Here is a 26533-nt window from a genome sequence, read left to right on the forward strand (position 1 = left end):
AACGCGCTCGATTTTTATTTTGAAGAGAATAATGCAAGAATAACTAAATAAAAAAAATCTGGCGATTTGAGCAAGCATAGTTTAGTGCACAGCTCTTTTTTCCCTTTAACTTTCTCGCTATCTCTTGTACAGTTGTAAAATTTTATTGTTATTTATATTTTTAGTTGATGCAAATTATTTTTTTCTTTCTCTCGCACTGTCCTCATATAGCCCTCCGTTGTCATTATTTTAATAATACGCTTTAAACGAAATAATTAAACAATGTTAATCACAGGGGAGCCAAAGATGCTAAATTTGAAGTAACTCGAGCTTCGGTGAAAAAAAATTCGTTGTTAACCAACATTTATTTAGAAATCTTCAAACTGTATTATCTCTTGAACCCCTTGGTCAATTTTGATCTACTTAACGGCATTATGCTCAGTTTTTTAGGCACAAAAAAGTCTACAAATAAAATAAATACATACGACAGGAACTTTCAAAATTATCTTGAAAAATGAAAAAAAAAAAATAAGTATATTTCGATGCTAGTGCGGAAAGTATGTCATTACTTCACGAGTACCGAGATAGAGAGAGTACTCGGGACGAGTGAAGAAGGACATTTCCGCACGTGTATCGAACGACGTTTTTTAATACAGTTGCGAAAAAATAAGAAAAACAACAAGTAAGGAATTCGAAACTTTTATATTATTAATTCTGTGACATCACTTACATTGACATTATGAAGAGGTGTTTTTTTAGCTGGGTGTTATTATTATTGAACCCACTTCAATGAAAGTTTTTTTTTAAATGCATGTTCTATAAGACAGAAACAATTGTAAATATAAAATATTGTACTATTATTACCGAAATATCGTTAATTACGATTATTTGTGTATCGAACACAAAAACAATACCGAATGTTGCCTTTGGAAACTTAAAGCAGAAAGAAAAAACGCCTCTTCTTTGACAGGCGTTCCCACGTCGTTCCGTTCCATTCAGACAACTTATCAAGAACGGTTTTTCAATATTCAATATAAACAAAATAGACGTGTTATAATGATGAAGAGAAGTAATAAAATATGAAATATGTATATTTTTTGTATTTTTACATTAACAGTAGGTTTTTATGTTAATTAAGAATTTTAAAGGAAACTAATATTAACACTCATCAATAAGTCAGTCATGAATTGGAATAAGAATAAATTTAGAAAAATTGGAAAAGTAAAAAGCACTAGTTCGCGAAAACCAACTTTCCGCACGCTAAACAGCTACGTAAAGTAGCTCTTTTTGAGCAACTGTATTAAAAAAACATTTTTTCATATCGTTAGAATAAGGATCCTGCTCAACATTATCTTGAGGTTTTACATAACTGGGACATCAATCTGAACCTGTCTGTATAATAATCTGACACGCTCGAGTATTTCAACATGGCGGTTTTTTTGAAACTGACTGCTATTTGCTTACGGATCGCTGAAATCGTCAGATTATTAAAATAGACACATTTGTAGGGTAGGGTCCATTTAACAACCCCTTTGAATATATGAAGCGCTAGAGTAAATATTTTTTTCCAAATTTTCTACCCTTCCGTATGACCACCCTGCCTATGTAAACCAGCAGATTAACATACCCTTGTTATCAGAGACATGTTGCGCGACTGACACTACCAATATCTGACGCGCTCGAGTAACTCCACAAGGTGTTTTTTTTTTTACATTTAAAAAAATCTGTAGACGCTTTCCTGCTCGCTAAAAAAGAAAATATTATAGACATTTTTTTCTTCCTTTCATCTAATCATTCGATTCCAATAGGTCTCTGCGACGCTCGTTACTACACATTTAGCATCGTCGCCTCCCCTGCTATTAGGTGTTCTTGGCGTTCAAAAGGTTAAAAACTTTAGTACTTAATATTAAAATATAACTTATTTACTATAGCCTGTCAGGGTTCATGTTTCAGATACACGGTGTGTTTTTTTAACTCCGTTAACTTCGGGATTCGGGGTACGGCTAAAAAATTACATTTGACCAACTGAATGGCATAGTTAATTTTTTTTCGTAAAATGTAATAAACAGCGTTATTGTAACACGGACATTATATTTAAATCTAGTGTTGCTCAAATTAAATTTAAGCTTGTAAAATGTTGAATTTAAGCTCAAGAATGCACAATTGAATTGAAATTAACGGACTTTATACAACTTGTCGAAAAACCCTCATGCAAACCAAACAAAAACCCGGACCTGGTTGCCTGAATAGTCGAATAATTCCTCAATAATCTCATTTCCCCTGGCTATATCTATCTATTCGCAAATTCCCAGGAGATTCCGCTAAGCAGTTTTGGTTGTAGATGGAACTTTGCACAGTCACCAAAAATTAGATGCTAATTAAGCTGTCTCCTGGGAATTTGCGAATAGGTAATATGGCCAGGGGAAAAAGATTTTCCATGCAGTAATGACACATTTACCTTCTCTAAGTTTGGAGGCCCGAGGCCTTGGTGGCGACAGTATATCGCACCGGGTGCTCCACTGGATGGGCGGCGGCGGACTTTGATTGCCTTTCGCTAAAATCTGTGAGCCGGTTGTCCTTTTCAAGGCCTTCTCGGCAATCGAATACACTCCGTACTTGTGCACCGGAATACGATCCTCATCATTAAAGTATTTTTTCCTATCACAGACTTCATTAAGGTTAAGATTTTATCACAAAATTCGACAATTCTAAACTACTTTACTCGTATCTCTTAGGCACCGATTAAACCTCTACGTATATTTGTTGTCTTGACTTAAGTAACACTGCGATACTGGATATTTAGCATTTGTTTATTTAGGCGAATAGTGCAAGCATATCTGGGCAATTTTTCAACAACAAGTGACGGCGACTATAGTGTAGTCCACAACGACTAAAGTACATACTTAGGCCCTTCGCTCACGGAGCTACTCAAAAATGACGGAACTAATTAGTAATTACAATTACAATCCATTTAGAAACCGTACCTCGCACACGACGCTACTCAAGTTCCAAGGTTTCAGTCAGTTCTGTTTATTTCTGCTCACAAAAGCACACGAGACGGACAGACAGACAGACGGACAGACAGACAGACAGACGAACGGAGAGACAGACAGACGGACAAACAGACGGACAGACAGACGGACAGACCGGACAGGCGGACAGACAGACGGACAGACAGACGGACGGAGAGACGGACAGACAGACAGACAGACAGACAGACAGACAGACAGACAGACAGACAGACAGACAGACAGACGGACAGACAGACGGACAGACAGACGGACAGACAGACACGGTTTGCTCGCGTTTGCTGCACAAAAATTTCTGCTCACAAAAGCACACGAGACGGACAGACGGACAGACAGACAGACGGACGGACAGACAGACAGACAGACGGACGGAGAGACAGACATACGGACAGACGGACAGACAGACAGACGGACGGAGAGACAGACAGACGGACAGACAGACGGACAGACAGACAGACAGACGGACAGACAGACGGACAGACAGACACGGTTTGCTCGCGTTTGCTGCACAAAAAGGTTTGCTCGCTCATTTTTTCCAAAATCACAGAAAACTGGTGACCAGTAGCGCGGAGACCGGCACGACGCGTCACGCACGATCAGTTGCTGACGCGTTACTAACAATACTAACCGGTTTGTGACTAGTCGCGTCGTGTGCGAACCTCAATGAGAATGTATCGGCGGTGACGCTCAAGCAACTCGTTAGTAATTTACGTTTGTAACTAGTTATTTTTGAGTAGCTCCGTGAACGAAGGGCCTTAGATGCAAACAATTTATATATTTACCTGTAGTTGTTGCCTTGTTTTGTCAGCCAAGATTCTATTTGCTCTAACCATCCCTGTAACACACCACATTACGACTTATCGGCGTCGTTTTAGGCTACGAAGACCGCCTAATATTACTAAAAACTAGTTTGTTTGGTAAGCTTTAATATTTAAATAGAGCTAACGAAGTAGAAGGAGGGTAATAAGTGTGATATAAGATGATGCGAAATTTACATTCTACATATAATGAGTCACCTGTTGATGGCCGATGACCGAGCCCGGCCTGCATATCCTCATCCATCCGATCGCTTCGCGCGCGGTCATTCGATAGTGTTTGATCAAGTAACTGCCGATCAATGACCCCGTGCGCCCTAGACCTGCCTAAACAAATCCTAAGTCAGATATCAGAAAGGATCAGACGGTGGGCTACACCTACTGGGTCTGCGCTACCACACCTGCCTATACAGGTGAACCATATCTGTCACTCCCCTTATACAAGTAAGTATTAGGTTGCTAAGTGTTTGGTATATAGGTATATACCTATAAGTAGGCATTAGGTACCTGCAACGCAACACAACGCAGATAACATCATAAGTATAAGATAATCATACTTTAAAAACGCCAAATTCAGTGTTCTTGTAAACATTTTTAATCATTAACTTTGGCCATAGTTCCATTAGTATGAAAATCGTCACCGCCACGTGCTATAAATTATTTTTTTCCTACAAAAAAATTTATGAATGCCTCCTTGGAAATGACGTTTCCACAATGAAGAATAAATGGGCAATATCGTCCAATTTATTAGCGTAAATCGCCACACTATGACTGTAACAGCCAAAAATGTCACAAAAAATTACATAACATTTTCATTTTTTGCACAAAAATATTTTTTTGTACGAGGTATAACAATTATTTTAAAAATGAATTCCTCTTCCTCGTCCCTAAATTATCCTAAAATGATATATAACTTGCCCTAGTTGCTAAGACCTGGACGAATTAGACCTGGGGAGTTGACCCCTCCCCCCCACTTTTTGGGGGGTATGCACGGTACGATCTCGTGGCTACCGGGCCAAATCAGCTTTGTTTGACCTAAGGAACAATCGTGCCAAGCGGCATCGCCTGAGACTAAAGTGCATGCTGTTCCATACATTTGGTGTCACTACTTACCCTACTATGGTTGGCTTTAGTTAGGTAATAAGGTCGTAACCTTGCAGTGGACGGCGATAGCTCCAGCCGTGTCCTCGCTCATCTGGAGGAACTTGAAGAGGATGTGTCGCGGCGGGCATGAACCGTCTGGGAAGAACAGGTCGTGGTGGGCGATTCCGACTTGGGTGAACCTACACGTCATACTTGTGTTAAAATTGTGTTTAATTGTGAATAAAACAAATAACAGAAGTAATCATATTATTATGTTCAAGTAGTTAGTTAGTTCTAGTATTATGTTCCAGTAGTTACATAATAAAATAACCTTAGCGAGAACCATATAATTCCGGTGGCAGATTTTCAACATTTCGGATAATTAACTAATAATGGTGCAACAGGGCCGCACGCAGCAGCAGGGATTGGAACCAATCCATGCTAATATTATAACTGTTAAATTAATTCTGTTTTGTATCTCCTTTTCTTATAGATAAGATAGTTAAGTAAGTTAAGTTAGTTATTAGGCTTTCAGTTACAATTGTATAATCTCTTTAGAGTCTGGGTTACCTATGAGACAGAGGCTAAGCCTAGTGTAGGAACCAGAGCAACCTGATTAATATCTTTCTATGCCAGGTACCTACATTTTGTCAACTGTTTTTAATTAGATTAATTTTAACAACCCTGATAATATTTCTGTGTACCTACAATAAAAAACTTGAAGTTTAAATGCGAAAGTGTGTCTGTCTGTCTGTTACCTCTTCACACTTAACGCATTCACTGCCAGGGGGCGTGGCCTAGGAACAAACTTGTATAACGCACATGTGCGTTGGGGGCAGTGAATGTGTTAAACCGCTGAACCGATTTAGTTGAAATTTGGTAGACAGATAAGTAGTTTGGGTCCCGGGGAAGGACATAGGATACTTTTTATCCCAGAACTCACCCCTCAAGGGGGTGGAAATTTTGTATGGGGAATCAATAACCGCGGAACCGATTTACATGAAACTTGGTATTGGGATCGTTTTAGCTGTGGGGAAGGATATAGAATATTTTTTCTCCCCGAAATCATCCCTTAAGGGTGTAAAAAATGGGGTGAAAATTTATAGTGGACCAATTTGGGGGTGAAAAAAAGGATGGATTTAAAAGCAGATTTGTTTAAAAATGCAGGAAATTACTAATTCCACGCAGACGAAGTCGCGGGCAAAAGCTAGTAATAGATAAACAAAACAATCATCCTTTCCAATTGCCTGTCCACAAATTAACATTAGATATGATGCAACCTGGTATGTGAAAAACCTTTTCTCGAAACGATCTTGATAATTTACGAGTAGCTTTAACCATTAACAAAGAGGATATACGAGTAATAGGATAGAGCGGTACTGTCCTAGTAAATTTTGTAGCCCCAGTAAATTCCCTGCCATCTATCGACACACCATTAAAACTAAAAATATCAAAAAATGTATTTATATATGGATAAATATTTTTTTTATTTGCAATATTTGCATTAATTTTTTTTATATTATTTTCACTCATGTTCTTTCACTGATATGCGTTAAAATTGTTAAATAAATTACGGAGTTATATCTATCTTTGACCATTAATAAGACATATAGTAACGGCACCAGTCATGGGACTTGTAAGAGGAAATTTGGAGTATTTGTGATAATTCCCTGATACATGTAAAATGTTACCACTTTGCGTGTTAGAAGTTGAATGTCCTATTCCTATCCGTTTTTTATGTTTCAGGCGTGTTGTATCAAAAATTCAGCAATTAGTTTCCCAAAGCTCTAGTAATGGGCCCCCTATAATGGGCAGGAAACATTTTTGGTATAAGCTTTTATCGCTGAATGTATTTTTCTTTCCACAGCCAACTAATACTCATCGAGACAATTCCGACAACCCCAAACACAATTAGTTTGAGTTTATCACGGAGTTTCCATGGCTATCTCCTATCTCCATCATCAGATCAGGTCAATGTTATCATAATATTACATTTTCACCCGATTTGCATACGTATGTAAAATTTTAACTCAATCGGAAAGTGGCTCAAATTCAGCTTCCAAAATTTGATCCACACTAATAGACCGGGAGCCAAGAACAGATTTCCATGACCAATCGCCTCCCAGGCGAAAACTCGTATAGTGGTTAACGGCTATGTATGATGAACCCTCGTGGACGTCAGCTGTCGCTCCGTTGGTGGGTTGAGGAATGGCAGCCACCGAAACACGTAAAAAAAATTAATCATCGCCTCCCGCTTGATACTTTGTCAGCCGGTTGCATCGCGGTGGAAAGACCGTCAGCTGGTCACATGAGCATGTATAAAAAATATTTTCAGTCATCGCCTCCCGTTTCATACTTTGTCAGATGGTAATTGCCTATACTACAGGTATAGCATAGAGCATAGATAAAGATGCGGATGTCATTCCAGATCTAGAGCAGAGCCCAACTGGGGAAGTACCTCCACCTTACAGAAAACCGCAGCCAAATAACACTAGTGTTGTGTTTCTGCCGGTAAGTAAGGTTGCCAGAGCTCAACGATGGAGAGGAGTGTTAGGGTCGGCAACGCGCGTGTAATATCTCCGGTGTTCCAGGCGTCCATAGGCTACGGTAACTGCTTACCATCAGGCGGGCCGTATGCTTGATTGCCACCGACGTGGTATAAAAAAAAGATGTAGTATGTAGCTGTGTTCAGTGTACACAGTAACATACTACATCTATATCTATGCTCTATGCTATACCTATACTACACAACAGGTGTAGATGCTATTGTTAATGAAACAAATCGTCAGCCGGTTGTATCGCGGTGGAAAGACCGTCAGCTGGTCACATGAACATGTATGTAAAAAAAACTTTTCAGTCATCGCCTCCCATTTTATACTTTGTCAGATGATAGTAAAGATGCTATTGTTGATTAAAAAGTCGTCAGCCGGTTGTATCGCGGTGGAAAGACCGTCAGCTGCGGGCTAAGCACGGTCGTATTTTTATCGCCTGTCACCATGCCTGTCACGTTCTAACAAGTTTGTAAGTGACATGCGATAAAAATGCAACCATGCTGCCACCGCTGGTCACATGAACATATTAAAAAAACCTGAACAGTCATCGCCTCCAGATTGAAACTTTGTCAGATTGTACAGTAAACCAATTTGATTCCTAGGCCACTATAGAACCTTTTGTCTCTTTAGCAATTAGATATATAACATACATCATACGCACTGTCGTAAAATATAAACACATTGATTAATTATGACATGGTTCTATAGTGGCCTAGGAATCAAATTGGGTGGCTGTACTTTGATGTTATTATGAATAGAAAAGATCAGCCGGTTGTGTCGCGGGTGAAAGACTGTCAGCTGATGCCGTTCAGCTGATGATGAGAGCATCTCTTACCTATTTAAACATAATAAAAAATATGAATAACACTTAGGTACTAACATGTTTAATTGTTTTCCATTTAATTCTATATGAATTATTGGAAGCTGAAAAAAGTAAGGTCAAGGAAGGTACAGTGGCTCGGTAGAAAATAACCGGGTACAGTGGCTCAAGAACTTTGTAAGTGAAATATCATTAGTTAAAATCATGACGTCCTCAATCACGAGGCAACTAAGGTCCATATATAACGTATACGGAGTGAAATCTGGACAAAATTTAATGTCGTATTAAATAAAAACAACATGGTTATTTTTCATAATGGTCTTTTTCATGTATTTAACAATTAAATGCAAGATAAAGTTTACTCAAATGCGAGATTTTTAACGGAAGTTGTGGTACTTTAAAGCCATCGGTGTCGAAAACACAAATGTTGGCATTTTTTTTAGTTAAAACTTTATCTTCCTTAGGAAAACTTTTTAAGGAACTTCGTATGCTCTACATATTTCACATTCTCATCCGTTGGACCATTGGTGTTCTCAAAATAATAGTTACCTTGCCATAAATTTCCATTTTAAGTGACATATGATTAGTCCCCCATAAATCCCATTACGCAAAAACAGCTGTTTTTTTACACATTTTGGTCGGTATGACGTTCCCACATTTTCAAAGTTATTTATTTTTATTTTCGGATACGGTGACCTTAACTTTTCTTAGATGTGTGCCGATGCCCATATCTTCAAGAAATTTTTAAACAGTTTACTGCCACATTTGAATAATCTCATGACCTCTGTAAAATTTTGTGACTTAGCGGGCCGTCATTTTCTTCAATCGATCTTTCCCAGAAAACTAGCTAATGCTGGAAGGTTTACCTGAACCAGACTTTATAGCCGTAGTTTTTTTTTAAAGAAAAAGGATTTTAAAATATTATAAACATATCGTCACCTCGCTCCACAAAATGTTCCACTATCTTCGCATTTGGCCATAGGGAAATAGTACTGGAGAAATTACATACAGTTTCGAGATGGTGTTCTTCTAGCTTGACCACAATTTCAAGAGAAAGAAATGCCAATGAAACTTACCGGATTAATTAACAGATATATAGACTTTAAATTGGCAGTTGGATATAATTTCAGTTTAATTTTTTGTTTACTTTTTACATGTTCAAAACTTTGTCCAGATTTCACTCTGCATACGTTACATACAAACTAGCATACATTACATACATAAAATAATAAAAATCTTAAATACTCAAAATTCATTTTAAAGACTCATTTTCTGTTGCTGCTTCACTTATTCTGGTGTAGGATTCGGCAGATTCCCATTTTTTTACGTGTTCATGTGACCAGCTGACGGTCTTTCCACCGCGATACAACCGGCTGACGACTTTTTTATCAACAATAAATAAGCTACTATGTTCTGTTTTAGAATATATTTTATGCTATTCGTGCACTCTGTAAATAATGTATATAATGTTTGTTTGTATTTCTCTATGTAAGTGAATTGTAATATTCTTTTGGAGAAATAAATTCATAAACCATAAACCATACAATAGCATCTAAACTACCATCTGACAAAGTATGAAACAGGAGGCGATGACTAAAAATATTTTTTTAATATTTTCATGTGACCAGCTGACGATCTTTCCACCGCGATACAACCGGCTGACGATTTTTTTATTTACAATAGCATCTAAACTATCATCTGACAAAGTATCAAGCGAGAGGCGATGACTAAATGTATAACATTTTTTTATGTGTTTCAGTGGCTGCCAATACTCAATCCACCAACGGAGCGGCAGCTGGCGTCCACGAGGGTTCATCGTTCATCATACATAGCCGTTAACCACTATACGAGTTTTCGCCCGGGAGGCGAAGACTGACGAAATTTGCGCCTTGCTCGCGGACTATAACTAGCATACAAACTAAAAGGGCAAGTTAAATAAAAGTTTGTAAAAACGATGTTAATTTTATCTGAAGTCCGAGCATACCTGCTGACAAATTTCGTAACTACATTTTACCTCTGTATTGTTTAAACATGAAATGACGGCATGGGAAGCATCATTATGTAAATTGTCCCATCATAGGAGGTATGTAGTTTTACAGCTCCTATAATGGGATTGGGCAAAATACCACTATTTTTTTACATCTCTGGAGTCACAACATAGTATGTTGTATACCTTATCTCATGGTGAATGCAATTAACAAAACACATTCTAGTTTACATCAAGTAATAATTAATTAAAATTTAATATTAACTTATATTTACTTTTGGGTTGGCGCCAATTTCTTAAAAAATAACCGAATTTCATGAAAAGTCAAACTGAAACAGCTCTATGCTCTTTTTATGGTAAAATATTACCAGTGTTTATAAACTACTTTTAGATACTTATTTTAGAGGATTTGTGGTTTTATATCCCATTACCGGTTCCACGCCCATTATAGGGTCCACTACTATAAGGGTTTCAGAAATTATGCGAAATTGAACCCTATCACTTTGAAACGAAGTCCAAAATCATGTTGGAAATATATTCCCTCTGCCTTATAAACGCTTAAATTATTTAGCGTAAGTCTGTCATGTTCATGTCATCTCCTGGATAGCGGAAATATAGGTACATACTACTTACAATAAAATTGTGGAAGCGCAAACTAAAGGACTTCATATTCCGTCCATCTGTATTCTATACAATCCTTAGAGGCACTATACTTGCTGCTTGCATCAATACGCTCGACTTATGCGATTGTTATTTTCGCAAATATCGCAGATTAATTGTTGACATTGAATCTCGTATCTCGCTCGCAACGCAAATCATGCCTGACACGCCTAATGATATTACTAAATATACCTGCCGGGCTATGATGCTCGACTGTATAAATGATATAGCTGTATAAATGATGATAAAACTGACATTTTATCCAGTTTTGACGTCTTATCCACTTTTGACAACGATAGCCGGTAAATGATATACTGCATAACATGGTCGTTGGATAATATGTCATTTGTCTAAATTTCCACCTTAAAATTTGATGATAAGTGGATAAGTTAAATGATATATATGACACTTGTCCAAATTTATACATTTTTATACACTTTTGTCCACTTTGACAGCAATAGCCGGTAAATGGCTACGATTGTTGGATAATTAGACATATAGTCGATTTTTGACGGCTAGCCTTTGATTAATTTATCGTAGTGCTCACTGGGCACGATAAGTGGAAACACATGGACTTGAATACTAGAAGGGGATTTGAAATGAAATGAAATGAAAAGTATTTATTTGTCAGAATATGGTACATTGATGTGATCTTAAGTTAGAATTAATGCAAGTTCCATCATATTCTACCGTGAAGTTTGGTTTAAGGTCTTTTTGTGAGGATAGTACATCTTTCGTTTGTTCTGCTAAGATTAGCGAAAAAGACTTGTGGAATATAAATTGTGAAATATACCAGTTTTTGGAGTTAAATATCTAGACTTATGTATCATTTGAACCATGGGTTCAAAACAAAAAAAAATATCGTGAATGTAGAGCTGTAGAAAGACATTCAATGAAAAGTCGTTTTTGACTTATCGCTAAAACTTCCCTTCTTAGTAAAAAGACGTACCTATGTACAAAGCGTTGCGAAGTGTTGTTACTTACTAATAGGCTCCATTCAAGGCAGCCTATTGTGACGGACGGGTAACTACGGAGAACTACAATGAGCATGGCCCGACATGCTCTATGCCTTTTTTTCAGATATTCAGCACTTATGGTCACGGAATTAATTTAGACCAATCGGACTTATTTTATTGTCTATGTCACCTATTTTGTGTGTTTTTTTACTAGCCTATACATATATAAGAGTGTTCCACTGCTCGGCAAAGGCCTTCCCTCTCACCGCTATTTAGTCCTATCCAAATTGTCCAATGCACACTCCCACTTCTTTTCTAAATAAGTATCCTGCCATCTCTATTTTGGTCTTCCTCTGCTCCGAGGTCCATCCTGTGGGATCCAGTATGTGGCTAGTTCGTTAATTCGGCCAACGTGCCCTGGCCAGCCCCATTTAGCCCACTTATAGCTTTGCGACCTTCATGCCCACATCCACAATACCGGTTTTGGATCGCAGTGCGGTGTTTATATGTAATATGCTCGGTTGGTCGGTTCTACGAACATCCAGCATGCTGCGTTCCGTTGCTCTCTGACAAACCTTGAGTCTGGACTTTTCAGTTTCAGTTTAAGACAAAGTTTATGAATAGATAGGATAGACATTCCGACCAGTTTATTTGACAAAGAATATCTGAATTTATACCAAATTGACCTGAATATCTATTCAGGTGCTGAATTTCTTAAAAAACAAACTCACGTGTTGTCATCATGGTTTATGAGATACAGCCTGGTGACAGACAGACGGACAGTAGATTCTTAGTAATAGAGTCCCGTTTTTACACTTTGGGTACGGAAACCTAAAAAGTAACCACGGAACCATATACATTGGACACACGTAGGGAACTTTTGAAATGTTTACGTTTCCCATTCGTAAAGAGTGTCCTAACAGCAAAATCCAACTATCTATATCTTTTTCGCTCATTACTTTTCATATGTATGTGGTGGTCAAAAATTGTGGGTTCACCCTCGGGTTGTGCTTTAGGTATGAATTTCGGTTAGGGTCCGTTTCATACAGACAAGTGGTTAATAAGGATATTCGCTGACTTTGAATATGTTTGACGAGGATGTATTTTCAAAATGGCATAAAATCGTCAAATGAAGGAGTTTAATAATAAATAATACTTCGTTTTAAAGAACATATTAACTATTTACTTAAATAAAACAAAATTGGGCGGTATCGTGAGTATTTTTTGAGAAAAGTTATCTTAAAAAAGAAAAAAACGTTAAATGCTAAAAAATTTGCATCTTTGGTGACAGATTGCACAAAAACTATAAGTGATAGCACTGTGGTGTGTATAAGAGATTAATAGCAAATTTATTAAGGATCACTTCGTTCCTACACACTTTTTCTGTATCTTGAACGGTTTCCTTAAAAATTGAGAAAAACCGGGTTACGGGCCCGGGCCCGGTGGGGGGGTGATGAAAAAATAACTTCGGTCCATAACGTACATATTCCAATTTAAAAAAGTCTTCCATTAATTATGCCGTAATTTTAGCTAATTTCCCTTACCTAATGATTGACGCGACAGTATCTCGCCGCGAGATAGACTACCCGTCTTTCTGTATGAATTAAAGGGGGTCGGGTATTTTATGCCGTGACGAGATACTCTCGCGCCAAACATGTGCTAGCCCGGCTGTAATTAGTTTATGTAGCTTCAGATACCATAGTAAAAAAATACAGCGAATATAAGTTTTTTGTGTAACTTGTTTTTGCTCTATTTCGTTTACGTTTACGAGAGCTATATAAACTAATTACAGACCTAGATATACCTCATGTTATCGTATATGCAAGGTTTCATTAAAATCCAACACGTAGTTTTAAAATGAGAACGAAACTCCGCTTGTATGGGAAGGTGAAATTCGGCCGAGCTTGCCCGGGACTCTTAAATGAAGATTACTGTTTACATGGCGGAACAAAAAATATCATTCATAAGATGAACATATAGGATAGCTTTTACCCCTAAAAGCATCTGCTAATAGGATCAGAGTCACATGTAAAAGCTAGTTACTAAATAAAATACCTAATTCATGCATGTTTGAGAACGATAGACGCATTTAAAATGGCATGGCGGTAAGAAATCCTGCTTCTTTTGATACAGGCGTTCGTAGGGCTCTGTAGGAAAAAGATAGGAGGGCGAACCATTCGTTCAATCCATTAATTGTAATGCAATTATCAATGATACTACATCAGTTACTAGCGGCGATACTCCTCGCCCCATTTGGAATGTGGGGAAAACTCGCACTGACCCTTAATGAAACAAGTTGGTCTAGGCTACAGCTATGTGTTTGTGAAGCTGGAGCTGGTGGTGTGATATTAAAGCGAATAGAGGCCTCGCCGGCGGGTTGCGGAGGCATAAGGTGGGGAACATCTTTGTGTTTACGAGTAATATGCGACTTAAGACCTCGGGATGTGAACACTCGCGACGAGTCAAGACAGTAAGGGGCACGACGACTCGGACAGAGAACTCATTGCATCTAACACCATAAAATAGTAACATAGTAAATGAGAAACTTATATCAAATAACAAACACAAACCACAGTATATAATTATGTATAACTAAACAATTCACAATTAACGTCTGGCACGATACTGCAGAGTCGATACTCTCTCGATGTGTGGTGCACGGTGCACCGTCGCGACTAGCGGCGGTAGCGGGGACTTGGTCGAAGCCGGAGCGCTAGGCCTCAGACAGGGCGTCGAAACGAAAGGGGCCTTACGGCAGGCGAAAGCCGGCACTCCAATGGGTAGGCCTAGTTTTTTACAGGCGTCTTCGGGGACATCGGTAAACAATGAATTCGATAGGGTCGTAATCGTAACACAATTTCAAACCGTAGCACAAAATTCTTACATTGCATATTTCCATTTTAAAAGAACCTTTTTTACATATATACCTATATATTATATGATTAAAGTAGAATTGTACTACTGCTGTAATGCGACATGCTAAAGACGGTTAAATTTGAGGCGACGGTATAAAAGTTTTACTTTAATAAACGCCTTAAATAAACTCAATTAGAGTTTATTTTTCAAACGCTTACACCATGGATAATTTTTAACTATCAATATCACATAAGTGATAGGATGTCATTTAGCCAAATATTCATTAAAATACACTTTAAGTAAACTTGTTTAGAATTGATTTTTCAAAAGCTCAAACCATGGATAATTTATAACTGTCTATGTCATTTGTACACGGATAAGTGGTAGAATGTGATTTAACAATCTATTCTTTAAAATACACCTTAAGTCATCGAGCTTAAAATTGATTTTTCAAAACCTCATCGCTATCATTTGTCACTTATACGTTATCCTCGCGACTTTATACCGAATTAAATCACTTATCAGATATGCCGTCTTTTCACTTATACAATGATAAATGAAATGGTGACAAAGCATCATAGCCCGGCTGGACTTGGGTCGAACGCCTACCCCTGCGCTACTTATAAGTGCAATCGCTAAATACTGTTTAATTCTAAGAGGGCTACACAGGAACAATTATCTTGAAATGACTTTTAGTCATAAATACCAACTCACACATCTCCATCATAAAGTTTCTTGTTCAATCTGATAACCATTTTAACATCATTCTCTAAGAAGTAATTCATATATATCTCAGGTGGATGGTATAGATTTACGCTGTAGTCCACATCAATCGGTCCAATAAAAGCTAAAAATTTTCCTGAAAATCACACACAAAAAGTTAGTGGTGGTAATAACTTTGATATCATTAACTAATATGTTTCGTTTACCTGGAACTATCCAATTGAGATCACCTCCTGCTATCTTGTCTAGTCGATTATAATCGTCGTAATTGAAATCTTTAAAGTTGAAGAATCCCAAGTCCCGAGCTTTCTTGATGGCTTTAAGGCAATCTAGTATAGTTATTGTAAAAATAGAATCCCCGTCAGTTGCATCTTGAAAAGGTCTTGAACAGAAAATAATTAAAAGAAGTGAGATATTATCGGAATGTTTGCGACGTGTCAAGGATGTACTTCATAGTTGGTCCCGAATAATCCCGATGGTCCCATTTTCATAAGTTTCTGATGATGGGATTCTGAAGAAATAGAGGAAATTCTTCAAATATTAAAGTCACACGCACGTCTAGTGATTTGGTTATTTTTAGGGTTCCGTACCTCAAAAGGAAAAAACTGAGCCCTTATTCCTATCACTTTGTTGTTCGTCCCGTCCGTCAGTCTGTCGATACCCCTTTATCCAGGGAACGTGTGGAAGGTATCGAGTTGAAATTAAGACCATATCACATATACTCAGGTCTACAGTCCCTATACAAGCTGTGAAAAATCAAAATTCTAAATTAAGGTAAAAAAGATACGGCATACGGCCGTTTATGCCGCAAAATAGTATTTTATGCAATCGTGATATAATAGAGAGCTTTTCAGTCGAGTACCGTGTTTAAGCAACGAAGCTGGCTGAGTTGCTTAACTAAGGTACGAGATTGAAAAGCTTGATTATATCACTATTGTATACAATACTTTTTCTACGAGACAAAAAAATAATACTTTCAACTAGTAGAATCATACCACCAAACCAAACCAAAACCAAAAGTACCTATACAGCTAAGATACGCGAGCTGCCGCAGCCCGCGATACCTTCATACTCGTGCGCGCCCCGGCCGCGGCCGCCGCGGGCCCGGCGCGGGTTGGTCAACGACACCTCCTCATAACTCATGACGCCCTGGTACCTGGTAATTTTAAGACAGTTTTTTTCTCGATTTTGGCCACCGTAGCCTATGGAGACTAACAAGCAATGCTAAGCGGTTTTCGTAGGGTAATGGAATGTTGCTATATAAAGGGTGTCACATGCACGTTTCTGACTTATGAAGCAATTGTTTCTACTACAACATAAGATAAAATGTTTTTGTTGGCCAACCAATCACAAAGCAGTGCGACGCAGCAGCGTGTTTAAGTAGGCTAATTTGCTTTGAATCGAGTCTCCTTAAACAAGAAATATTTTATCAAAATGTATGAAGTTCCATTTTCAAAATTTTTATAATTGACTAAACCGTATCGATAAAATTCTTATGCTTGAGTCGGAAGTGCCATAGACTATACAACGTTGAAAAGAGTAAGGTTGTAGTATTGCGTGTGAAGTTGTAATACACAGATTATACTCGACGAGTAGAAAAAATATGATTTACTATTCGGCGTCCTCTCAAGGCGGCTGTATTGATTTTTCTTTAATAAAACAGGTGTAAACAGGTTGTGAAGGTCAAGAGGAATCTACCGATATGTCATTTAAAAAAATCCGTGCTGTATCCTGAGCTACAGAATGTACTGATTTTCAGTATTTAAACCCATAACCCTTCTTTCTGTTTAAGTATTAGTCGAGTAAAAGGTTGATATTGGGGTAGAACGTGTACAAATGTATAGACAAAAGTGAAATTCATATTCCTCCAAGTTTCATATTAAGAGAATATCCCCTGAAAGTGTATAAGCGCTAAATCTGGATTCAGCTATTATTTCCAACAAGATGTATTTTTTCCGCAAAGATATCTAGGACTTTTTCGTGTAGAATTTATTAAGCTTTAATGTTGCTTTACACCATATTTTCATAGAGAACGTATATTTAGAGTAAAACGCAAATTTCTCCAGGATGGTACACATTTTCCAAGATGGCTGCGATTCCTCGAGGTCCCCAAATGTCAAATAGTGTGGACATGAAAAAGAGACCTTTAAACAAGTTTGGGAACAAATCAAATTATTTTATTAAATATTTTTGATTTGTGTTTTTTAAAGTAGTCACACTACTATATATAAATTAAAAACTGTAATAGATGATGAGATGTTTTTCTTTAATATATGACATCTATTACAGTTTTTTTTAAGAGACCTTTAATTAACATACATACCAAATTTCATATCTTTGGAAGGATTTCGAGGTGAGACTTAATCCGGTTGTACTATAAGTAGTTTTTTTTATACGTCATAAATCGTAAACCGCAATTTACCTTTCACTCAGGTTTACATAAAAAATACATTGTTAAAATTATATAATTATGGAACCCTCGGTGCGCGAGTCCGACTCGCACATGGCCGGTTTTTAAAAAAGGTCTCATCTTGAGTACTTAAAAAATCTTGTACTGCAGCGACTACCGCGTCTTCGTCTTCAAATTTCTGGCCTCACAGGTATTCTTTCAATCTCGGAAATAGATAGAAATCACTGGGGGCGAGATCTGATGAATACGGAGGATGCTTAAGGATATCGAAATTAGCATCACGACTTGCGGCCATTGCAACGGCGGACTTGTGTGCCGGGGCATTGTCCTGGTGGAACAGCACAACTCTCGAGAGTTTACCTCGCCGTTTTTCGCGGATCTCATTGCGCAATGTTGCTATTTGTTTGGCATATGAAGTGCCCGTAATAGTAGCTCCATGCTCGAGATACTCAATCATTACTACCCCTCTACCATCCCAAAAAACAGAGCCCATGACCTTACCGGCAGATGGGCCCACCTTGAATTTCTTCGGAGTTGGAGACGATGGCTTTTTCCATGTCATAGACTGCAGTTTCGTTTCAGGGTCGTAATGATGGAGCCATGTTTCGTTCATTGTTATAAATCGCGCCAAGAATAGTTCCCAGTCTTGCTGTATTAGGTCCAAAGCTTCTTGACTCATCAAGAATCTAGTTTGTTTTTGCGTGTCAGTAAGCATTCTTGGTACCCAACGCGCAGATACCTTTTTCATACCCAAGCGTTAATGTAAAATATTATGCACGCTCCCCGTTGAAATCTTTACATTTTCAGGAATAAAACGAACCGTGACACGACGATCCGCTTTAACTAAGTTTTCGACTTTTTTCACAATTTCTTCAGTTAGGAAATAAATGCCCAAAAAAAGGTATAGAGGGAAATGCTAGGAACACAATTTTTATCTTCGTAGCTTTGTTTGGACTAGTTAGGAGATTAACATATCAAAAGTCCCCGGCCGTAAGCCTGGTGCTGGGGGGGAGAGGGGGGTTTGAAGGTTCCATTTTTCGGTTTTTCGATTATATCTCGGAAACTATGCGTCTGAGCGACTTGGCCACTTACACAAAATGAAAAGAGATTTAATTTGTAACAAGTTTTGTTCCGTCAAGTTTTTCGATATCTTATATAGTTTTTGAGATATCCGCTCTTGAAAGTTTATTTAGGGCTCTTCATTTTTATCTTGATTATCTACATCAGTACAAGCTGCTAGGCCGAGTTTGTGATCGTTTTCGTATAAATCGGGGGTGCTGAATTCATTTATGGTATCAACATTGACACCATTCCTAAGTAAAAACAAAATTAAAAAAAAAAGATTTTTTATAAAACTCCTCTTTACGCTTAATCCGCCGTACCGATTTCGTTGAAATTTGGTATAGAGATGGTTTGAGTCCCGGGACAGTACATAGGATAGTTTTTATAACCAAAATCATCTTTTAAGGGTGTGAAAAGTGGGGTGGAAATTTGTATGGGGAGTCAATAACCGCTGAAACTATTTAAATAATATTTGGGATGGTCTTCATGTTTGATTTAGTTGATAATGATACCAAACATGACTTTAAACCTAAATTTAAACAGTATTAACCTCAGGAATTCAACTTCGGCGAAGAAGCTGAATTCCTCTCACACCAAATTTCAAAGTATGATTTTTGAGATAAAAACTATAGTATATCCTGTCTCGGGACTTAATAACACCTATTTACCAAATTTCAACTAAATCGGTTCATAATATTGTCTTCGGTTACCGCGATAGTTACTCATGAAATAAAACTATGAAAAACGGATTATATCGCGTATATTGAATTTATAATACATCCCGACGTTTCGAACTCTTTACAGCGTTCGTGGTCAACGGGTGACTGAGGAAAAATTACAAAATGCAAAAATACCCACATACTAAAATAATGAACAATCATAGACTACAAACTTTAAGGCTGGTTGTACATGCAAAATCGGTTCATAAGGCTAGTTATACACTATAATTATTTTTCAAGTAAAGATATATATATATACGCGATAAAAAATAAACTATGCCGGCTCCAACCCTACACCACGGACCCGAGAAGATTTAATTCCCTCCTAAATTGTAGGAGGGTATCCCAATATGGGACCGGCAACAAACTCGGCGGGACACATCTTTTCAAAATCGGTTCAGCTAAATCGGTTCAGCGGTTTAAGCGTGAAGAGGAGTTAAAAAAAAAGTTATTTTTTTAAAGTTTATACGTTTTTACTTCGGAAAGGTGTAAATGTTGATACCATAAATGAATTCAGCACCCCCGATTTATGCGAAAACGTTACCAAACCCGGCCTAGCAGCTTTACTGATGTAGATAATCAAGATAAAAATGAGAGCCCTAAATAAACTTTCAAGAGCGGATATCTCAAAAACTATACAAGATATCGAAAAACTTGACTGAATAAAACTTGTAACAAATTCAATCTCTTTTCATTTTGTATAAGTGGCCAAGTCGCTCACACGCATAGTTTCCGAGATATAATCGAAAAACCGAAAAATGGAACCTTCAAACCCCCCTCTCCCCCCAGCACCAGGGTTACGGCCGGGGACTTTTGATATGTTCATCTCCTAACTAGTCCAAACAAAGCTACGAAGTTAAGAATTGTGTTCCTAGCATTTCCCTCTATACCTTCTTATTGCTTGGCCTACTGCTGTAGTAGGGCGTCCGGAGCGGGGGTCGTCCATGGTCGATGTTCTTCCACGTCTAAATTCGGCGCACCAACGTGCGACTGTCGAATACGGAGGAGCATTAGACCCTAAAGTGTCCCGCAAATCTAAATTGACTTGGTCCGTAGATTTTTTTTTCAAACACAAGTATTTGATAACGGCGCGCAGTTCAATTTTCTCCATCTTCGCTAACTAGTACGGTGGTTTTTGGTCTAGAAATCGATTTTCGCTCATGTCGTCGCAAATATGGACATATTTAGTATCAGTTAATTCAGTGTGATGTCCTGAACACAAATATATAAGACTAGCTGTTGCCCGCGACTTCGTACGCGTGGATTTGTATGTTGGTGGTTATATATTCTACATGAGCATAATATAAAACATTATGCAGCAAAATATATCAGTAGGGACGGTTAATCATTTGTTAATAATTATACAACGCATGAAATTTGTCTTGTTTCAAGACCCTAACTGAAAAAAAATGTTCCCGATATAATCCCTCTCGACCCTCTTAGAAGATTTACAAGTCCACTATTTAAAAAAATATTCGCTCCCGAAACTATTAATACAAACTTTTCAAAAACGGTGTAAGTAATCAGTTTTAAGTAATATAATGCCCTTTTTACCAAGTTTCAAGTTCCTAGCTTAAAAGAAAATTTGTACCACATATAAACTTACATCCCCTTTTTAACCCCTTTAGGGGTTGAATTTTTAAGAACGCTGAAATGAATTTTTTGGACTCTTTTTCAATGCCGTTCTAAGAAGTTTCAAAGCATTTGTAATAGATTCACTTTTCTTGTATTCTAATAATATGCCTTTTTACAAAGATTCAAGTCCCGCACTCAAAAAAATATTTGATCTCCATACAAACTTTCAACCCCATTTTTACCACCTTAGGAGATGAATTTTCAATAATGCTGAAATAAGTTTTTTTGTCTTTTAATTATATATCTTTCTATGAAGTTTCAAGTACCTAGCTTAAAATAAAATTAGGACCACTACAAACATTCAACCCCTTTTTAACCAATTTAGGGGATGAATTTTTAAAAACGCTGAAATCACTTTTCTTGTATTCTAATAACATGCCTTTATGCAAAGATTCAAGTCGCGCACTTAAAAAAATGTTGTCCTCCATACAAACTTTCTACCCTTTTTTTTTCATTTTATGAATTTTCAAAAACGCTGAAATTAGCTTTCTTCTCTTTTAATGAAATACCTTTTTACAAAGTTTCAAACTCTTAGCTTAAAATATAAATTGGACCCTATACAAACTTTCAACCCCTTTTTAACCTTTTACAGGAATGAATTTTTAAAAACGCTGATATTACATTTCTTGTATTCTAATAATATGCCTTTATAGACCAAACTCTCCTTCAGGCCCCACTACGACTCCATTGTACTTTAGGCTAGATAAACACTGGGCTTCATTAATAGAATAACAAGACCATTTAAAAATCCCAACAGTATACTGACTCTCTATACTTCCCTTGTGAGAAGTGTACTGTAGTACGGTCTGGTCTCCACACTATAAGATCCATAATGATAAAGTGGAGTCTGTGCAAAAGAAGTTTATCAGACAGCTATGCAGCCGATTCGGATTAAAAAGAAAATTGCCTTTATATGAAGACAAATTCAACCTTGACACGCTACAAGTAAGACGATAAGCGACCTTTGCATATTGTATAAAATTGTCAATGCTACACTAGACACGACTTTATTAACTCATATTCCCTTTAAACTACAAACCAGGTCCAGCCGCAAGCAACATTTATTCAGTGTACCCCCAACTACAAATAATGTATCACAACATAGCCCGATACCGCGAATGTGCGCTCTCTACAACGAAATAAACAAAGATCTCGACATTTTCCACTGTAGCCTTGTTACATTTAAGCAAAGAGTTAAATCTGTCTTACAATAATTAGTTAAGTTGATGAGTACATTTGAATGATGTGCACGGTTTTGTTATCGATGTACAAATTTACCACGATAACCATGTGATTCTTATTTTTTTTTCTCTATTGTAATTTGTATGTTGTTACTGTGCCTAAAATTAATAAAATAAAATACAAAGATTCAAGTCACACACTCACAAAAATATTTGATCTCCATACAAACTTTCAACCCCTTTTTCACCACCTTGGGGGACGAATTTTTAACAACGCTGAAATGAGTATTCTTGTTTTTTTAATACAATTGATAAACATTTATATTATAAAATTTGAACCCCAAGAGAAACTTCCATCCCCTTTTTAAAACCCTTAGTGGTTGAATTTCCAAAAAACGTCAATATTACTTTTCTTTTGTAATCGGCTATTATGCCTTTCTAGGAAGTTTCAAAGTATTTGTAATGGATTCAAACTTTCAACCCTTTTTTAACCCATTTAGGGGATGAATTTTTAAATACGCTGAAATCACTTTTATTGTATTTTAATAATATGCCTTTATACGAAGTTTCAAGTCCCGCACTCAAAATATTTATGATCTCCATACAAACATTCAACCCCTTTTTCACCACCTTAGGGGATGAATTTTGAAAAACCCCTTCTTAGTGGATACTAACGTTATAAAAGCTACCTATTGTGAAAAATTCAGCTCTCTAGGCTTGTAATGCAATTACCAAAACAAAGGTATTGCCCATATGTGTCGTTCTCAAGTAAAAGGTACCACATTGTCGCTTACCACAAGGACGCTCTGACAGGTTATTCGTATAGAGATGTAAGCAAATTTCATGCTTATGGTAAGCGACAATGTGGTACCTTTTACGGTGCGATTGGCAACTTCATTAACCGTAATAAATAATAATGCTTTTGTAATGCGATTGGCAACTCCTTTGACCATAATGCTTAGTATAGTCCGCCTGTAACTGTTATTCCATTATATAACTATTGTGAAGCTATATTTAGGGTCTAAAGCCGTATAATATTTGTGCCTAAATAGGACAGAATCCATATAAACGTTCATAATGCTGCTATAGACCTAACGTAAAATGCGAAAACGACACAAAAATGCTGTAATTCGGCCATTATACTGCTTCTGTGTGTTACTTGACTTACTTGGGAATGGGAATTGGGATACTACAAGTACAGGAGAAAATCTAAAACCTATCAATTTGTAAAAACTAAATAATAAGTTAATTTGTACGGAACCCTAGGTGGGCGAGTCCGACTCGCACTTGTCCGGGTTTTTATTAGTAGTAGTTGTGCATTTTCTCATGAAAAACGACCTTTGGTGAAGTGGAACTACTGATAAAAAATATAAAATAATGGCATTATATTTTTTGCTGTGTTATTTTCTTGTACAACGTGACGAGTTTTGGAAGATAAGCAAAATTTCTGGAGTTGGCAAATCATTGTTTAACTGGTACAGATTTGAATCCTTACAATATACTTTAATTAACGCTAATGTTATCAGTATTTAAACCCAGGTGGTGGTCATGCAGCTTCACTACCAACTAGCAGGGGTGCGAAACTCCTCGCTTCGGGTAAACTCGGCTCCGTTCGGCTCAGCATTACTCCGAGCAATTATTAGGGTTGACACAACTTGACGTCCCTTTGCGTGCACGACCACAGATAAGATAATGACTTGAATTTTGACAACCCTAAATAGACGAAAGGGATAGTGCCATATATTAGAAAGGGACAGTGTAATGTACTGTATTTACCTCAGTATATCATACGATGTAATGTATTTCCAACGATTCGCCAACACAAACATCATGCGGTACGTCCGGCTCTGCTCACGGCATAATATCGACTGACCCTAACTGTCAGTGACGTCACCATGACGTAAGCTCTCGAAGCGTCAATACACTACATCCCTTCCTTTGTTTATTTTTCGAGAACTAAGTTAATCATAACAATACATACCCAACGTTCTATGAATGCGCTGGTACCATTGCCTTGGGTGGACATCTCCAAGACTCCGAGATCTATGACTTACCCCACTTGGGACTTTTGTAATCTTCAATTTCTCTACTGTATTGTCGATAGCTCCTGTAAGTCTGATACCTGAATCCCTTTTCCTTTCCCCCTTTTTCCGTAAAGTCTAAGTGCTTATACTTAATCCCCTTGTTTTTATAATCGTCAAAACCGTTCCTAAAATGTTCGTGATATGGATAGTGGACTACATCATCGGGTAATGCCTAACAAAACAATTCGTAGCCAACTCAGTCTGTGATAATTAACTTATTTAGGTACTGAGTTTATTATCTGTATTAATTATGAAATGATTTCATGAAGCTCCAACTGCTCCAAGAGTTAGTAGTTTCCCTCTAGAAACCTCTCATCTAAGTCACTGCATGAGCTACTGAGCTTATCATTTGGGAGTGGTCTGTATGGAAATACTATGATGCAAGGCCTTTAATTTTTCTTCGCCTAGTTGTCCAAAACAGTTGTACCAAATAAAACTGTGGCCCCAATTCTTTATATTTGATTAGCTAGACAATAAGAGCTGAACAATCATTACAGTATTAATGACATTCTTCAATTTTGGTGACAATGACGGTTCATTTTTTTTTCTATAACCCATGACGATTGAATGCTGACATGATGATCATATTTTGGTTTATCTCTGGTCCGTTTGTTATTTATTTACATTTCCTATTGTTAAATTTAATTTTTCTACACCTTGTGTAGCTTTCTACGACCCGAAAGTGATTTAACGAATCCTATTTGAGTACTCGATAATGGCTCACTATCTTATCCCATCCTCGTCGCCACATGTAATGTACTGTATTTACCTCAGTATATCATACGATGTAATGTATTTCCAACGATTCGCCAACACAAACATCACGCGGTACGTCCGGCTCTGCTCACGGCATAATATCGACTGACCCTAACTGTCAGTGACGTCACCATGACGTAAGCGCTCGAAGCGTCAATACACTACAGACAGCATGATTCGACCCTGAACCGCTGTCAAACTTTGGTTTTTTAGGAAGTTTTCTTTATATTTATTATTTATTATTATTATTATACTGTGACTAGGCTTAAAAGATACAAACAATACAATTCAATGGTAAACTGTATAGGTAGGTACAAACCGGTAAGTAATTGATCCATTCATCGTAAGAGGCTTCAAGGCGTCTTTCGGAGATAAGCCCAAGATCAGTATTCCGTAACAGCCCACGAGGAAGGCTGCATTGGCCGCTTTCCTCGGATCAGGCGACGTGTAGTGCACAATAGCTTGCTTGTTCAAAAATAGTTTCAATTTTTCACTCAATAATTTACAGTATTTATAAACACAACCGAGGTTAAGGGGCCCAAAGTCTGAGAAGTAATTTTCATAAACTAGTTCGTTATCGATACTAAAATAATGTGTATCTGGCTTACTTTTGATTTGTTTATCTTGTCTCAAAGTGGCAAAATATAATATGTTTTTAATATACTCTGTCTTAAACACAAACTCGTTACCACGCGACATCATTGCAATAGCAATGTTTTGTTTGACCTTATCATAAAATACATTTTATAACAAAAATAAAATATCCAGCAAAATGCCACTGAGATATAACAAATTTACAAACCTACATGACATTATATGACAGGCATTTTTTAAAAAAGTTAGGCAGGAATAAGGTAATGCCCTGTATATCGCCAGTAGTATTGTAACTCGGTTTTTTGAATTGCTATTGCACAAGGCGCACAGTGTGACAGACTATAAGCGCTCTTTAGTGTGACAGACTATAAGCCGAATCAAAGAGTAGTAGGTATTAGTTATTTACTAGTGCGAAAAATAGGAAATTCGCAACGAGTCGATCTTTAAAACACTACCGAAGGAGGTGTTTTAACTATGGATGGTATAGAAAGGATGTCAATCTCTTATGGCAGAATTATAGTGTCCTACCTATATCGAATCGATTAGAGTCAAACCCAGGGGGAGGGGGGGGGGACACTAGAAACGTAGTTAACGTCAGTAAAGATGCAGGCGATTTCTATATCTTGCTCCCA

General features: G+C 37.4%; 1 protein-coding gene across 1 annotated transcript in view; it reads right to left on the reverse strand.

Moving 5' to 3' along the window:
• LOC134754838 (dual specificity protein phosphatase CDC14AB-like) overlaps positions 1–26103 on the reverse strand; it is a 76440-nt gene extending 50337 nt beyond the window's left edge. The window contains exons 1-7 of the mRNA XM_063691270.1: positions 25627–26103; positions 15667–15842; positions 15452–15596; positions 4977–5106; positions 4025–4150; positions 3791–3843; positions 2438–2637 (exon numbers count right to left, since the gene is read on the reverse strand). Of these exons, the coding sequence (XP_063547340.1) occupies positions 2438–2637; positions 3791–3843; positions 4025–4150; positions 4977–5106; positions 15452–15596; positions 15667–15842; positions 25627–26009 (1213 nt within the window). The 5' untranslated portion in view covers positions 26010–26103. The remainder of the gene's footprint in view (positions 1–2437; positions 2638–3790; positions 3844–4024; positions 4151–4976; positions 5107–15451; positions 15597–15666; positions 15843–25626) is intronic.
• Between the last annotated feature and the right edge of the window lie 430 nt (positions 26104–26533).

Source organism: Cydia strobilella, chromosome Z (assembly GCF_947568885.1).
Source record: "Cydia strobilella chromosome Z, ilCydStro3.1, whole genome shotgun sequence".
Lineage (NCBI taxonomy): Eukaryota > Metazoa > Arthropoda > Insecta > Lepidoptera > Tortricidae > Cydia > Cydia strobilella.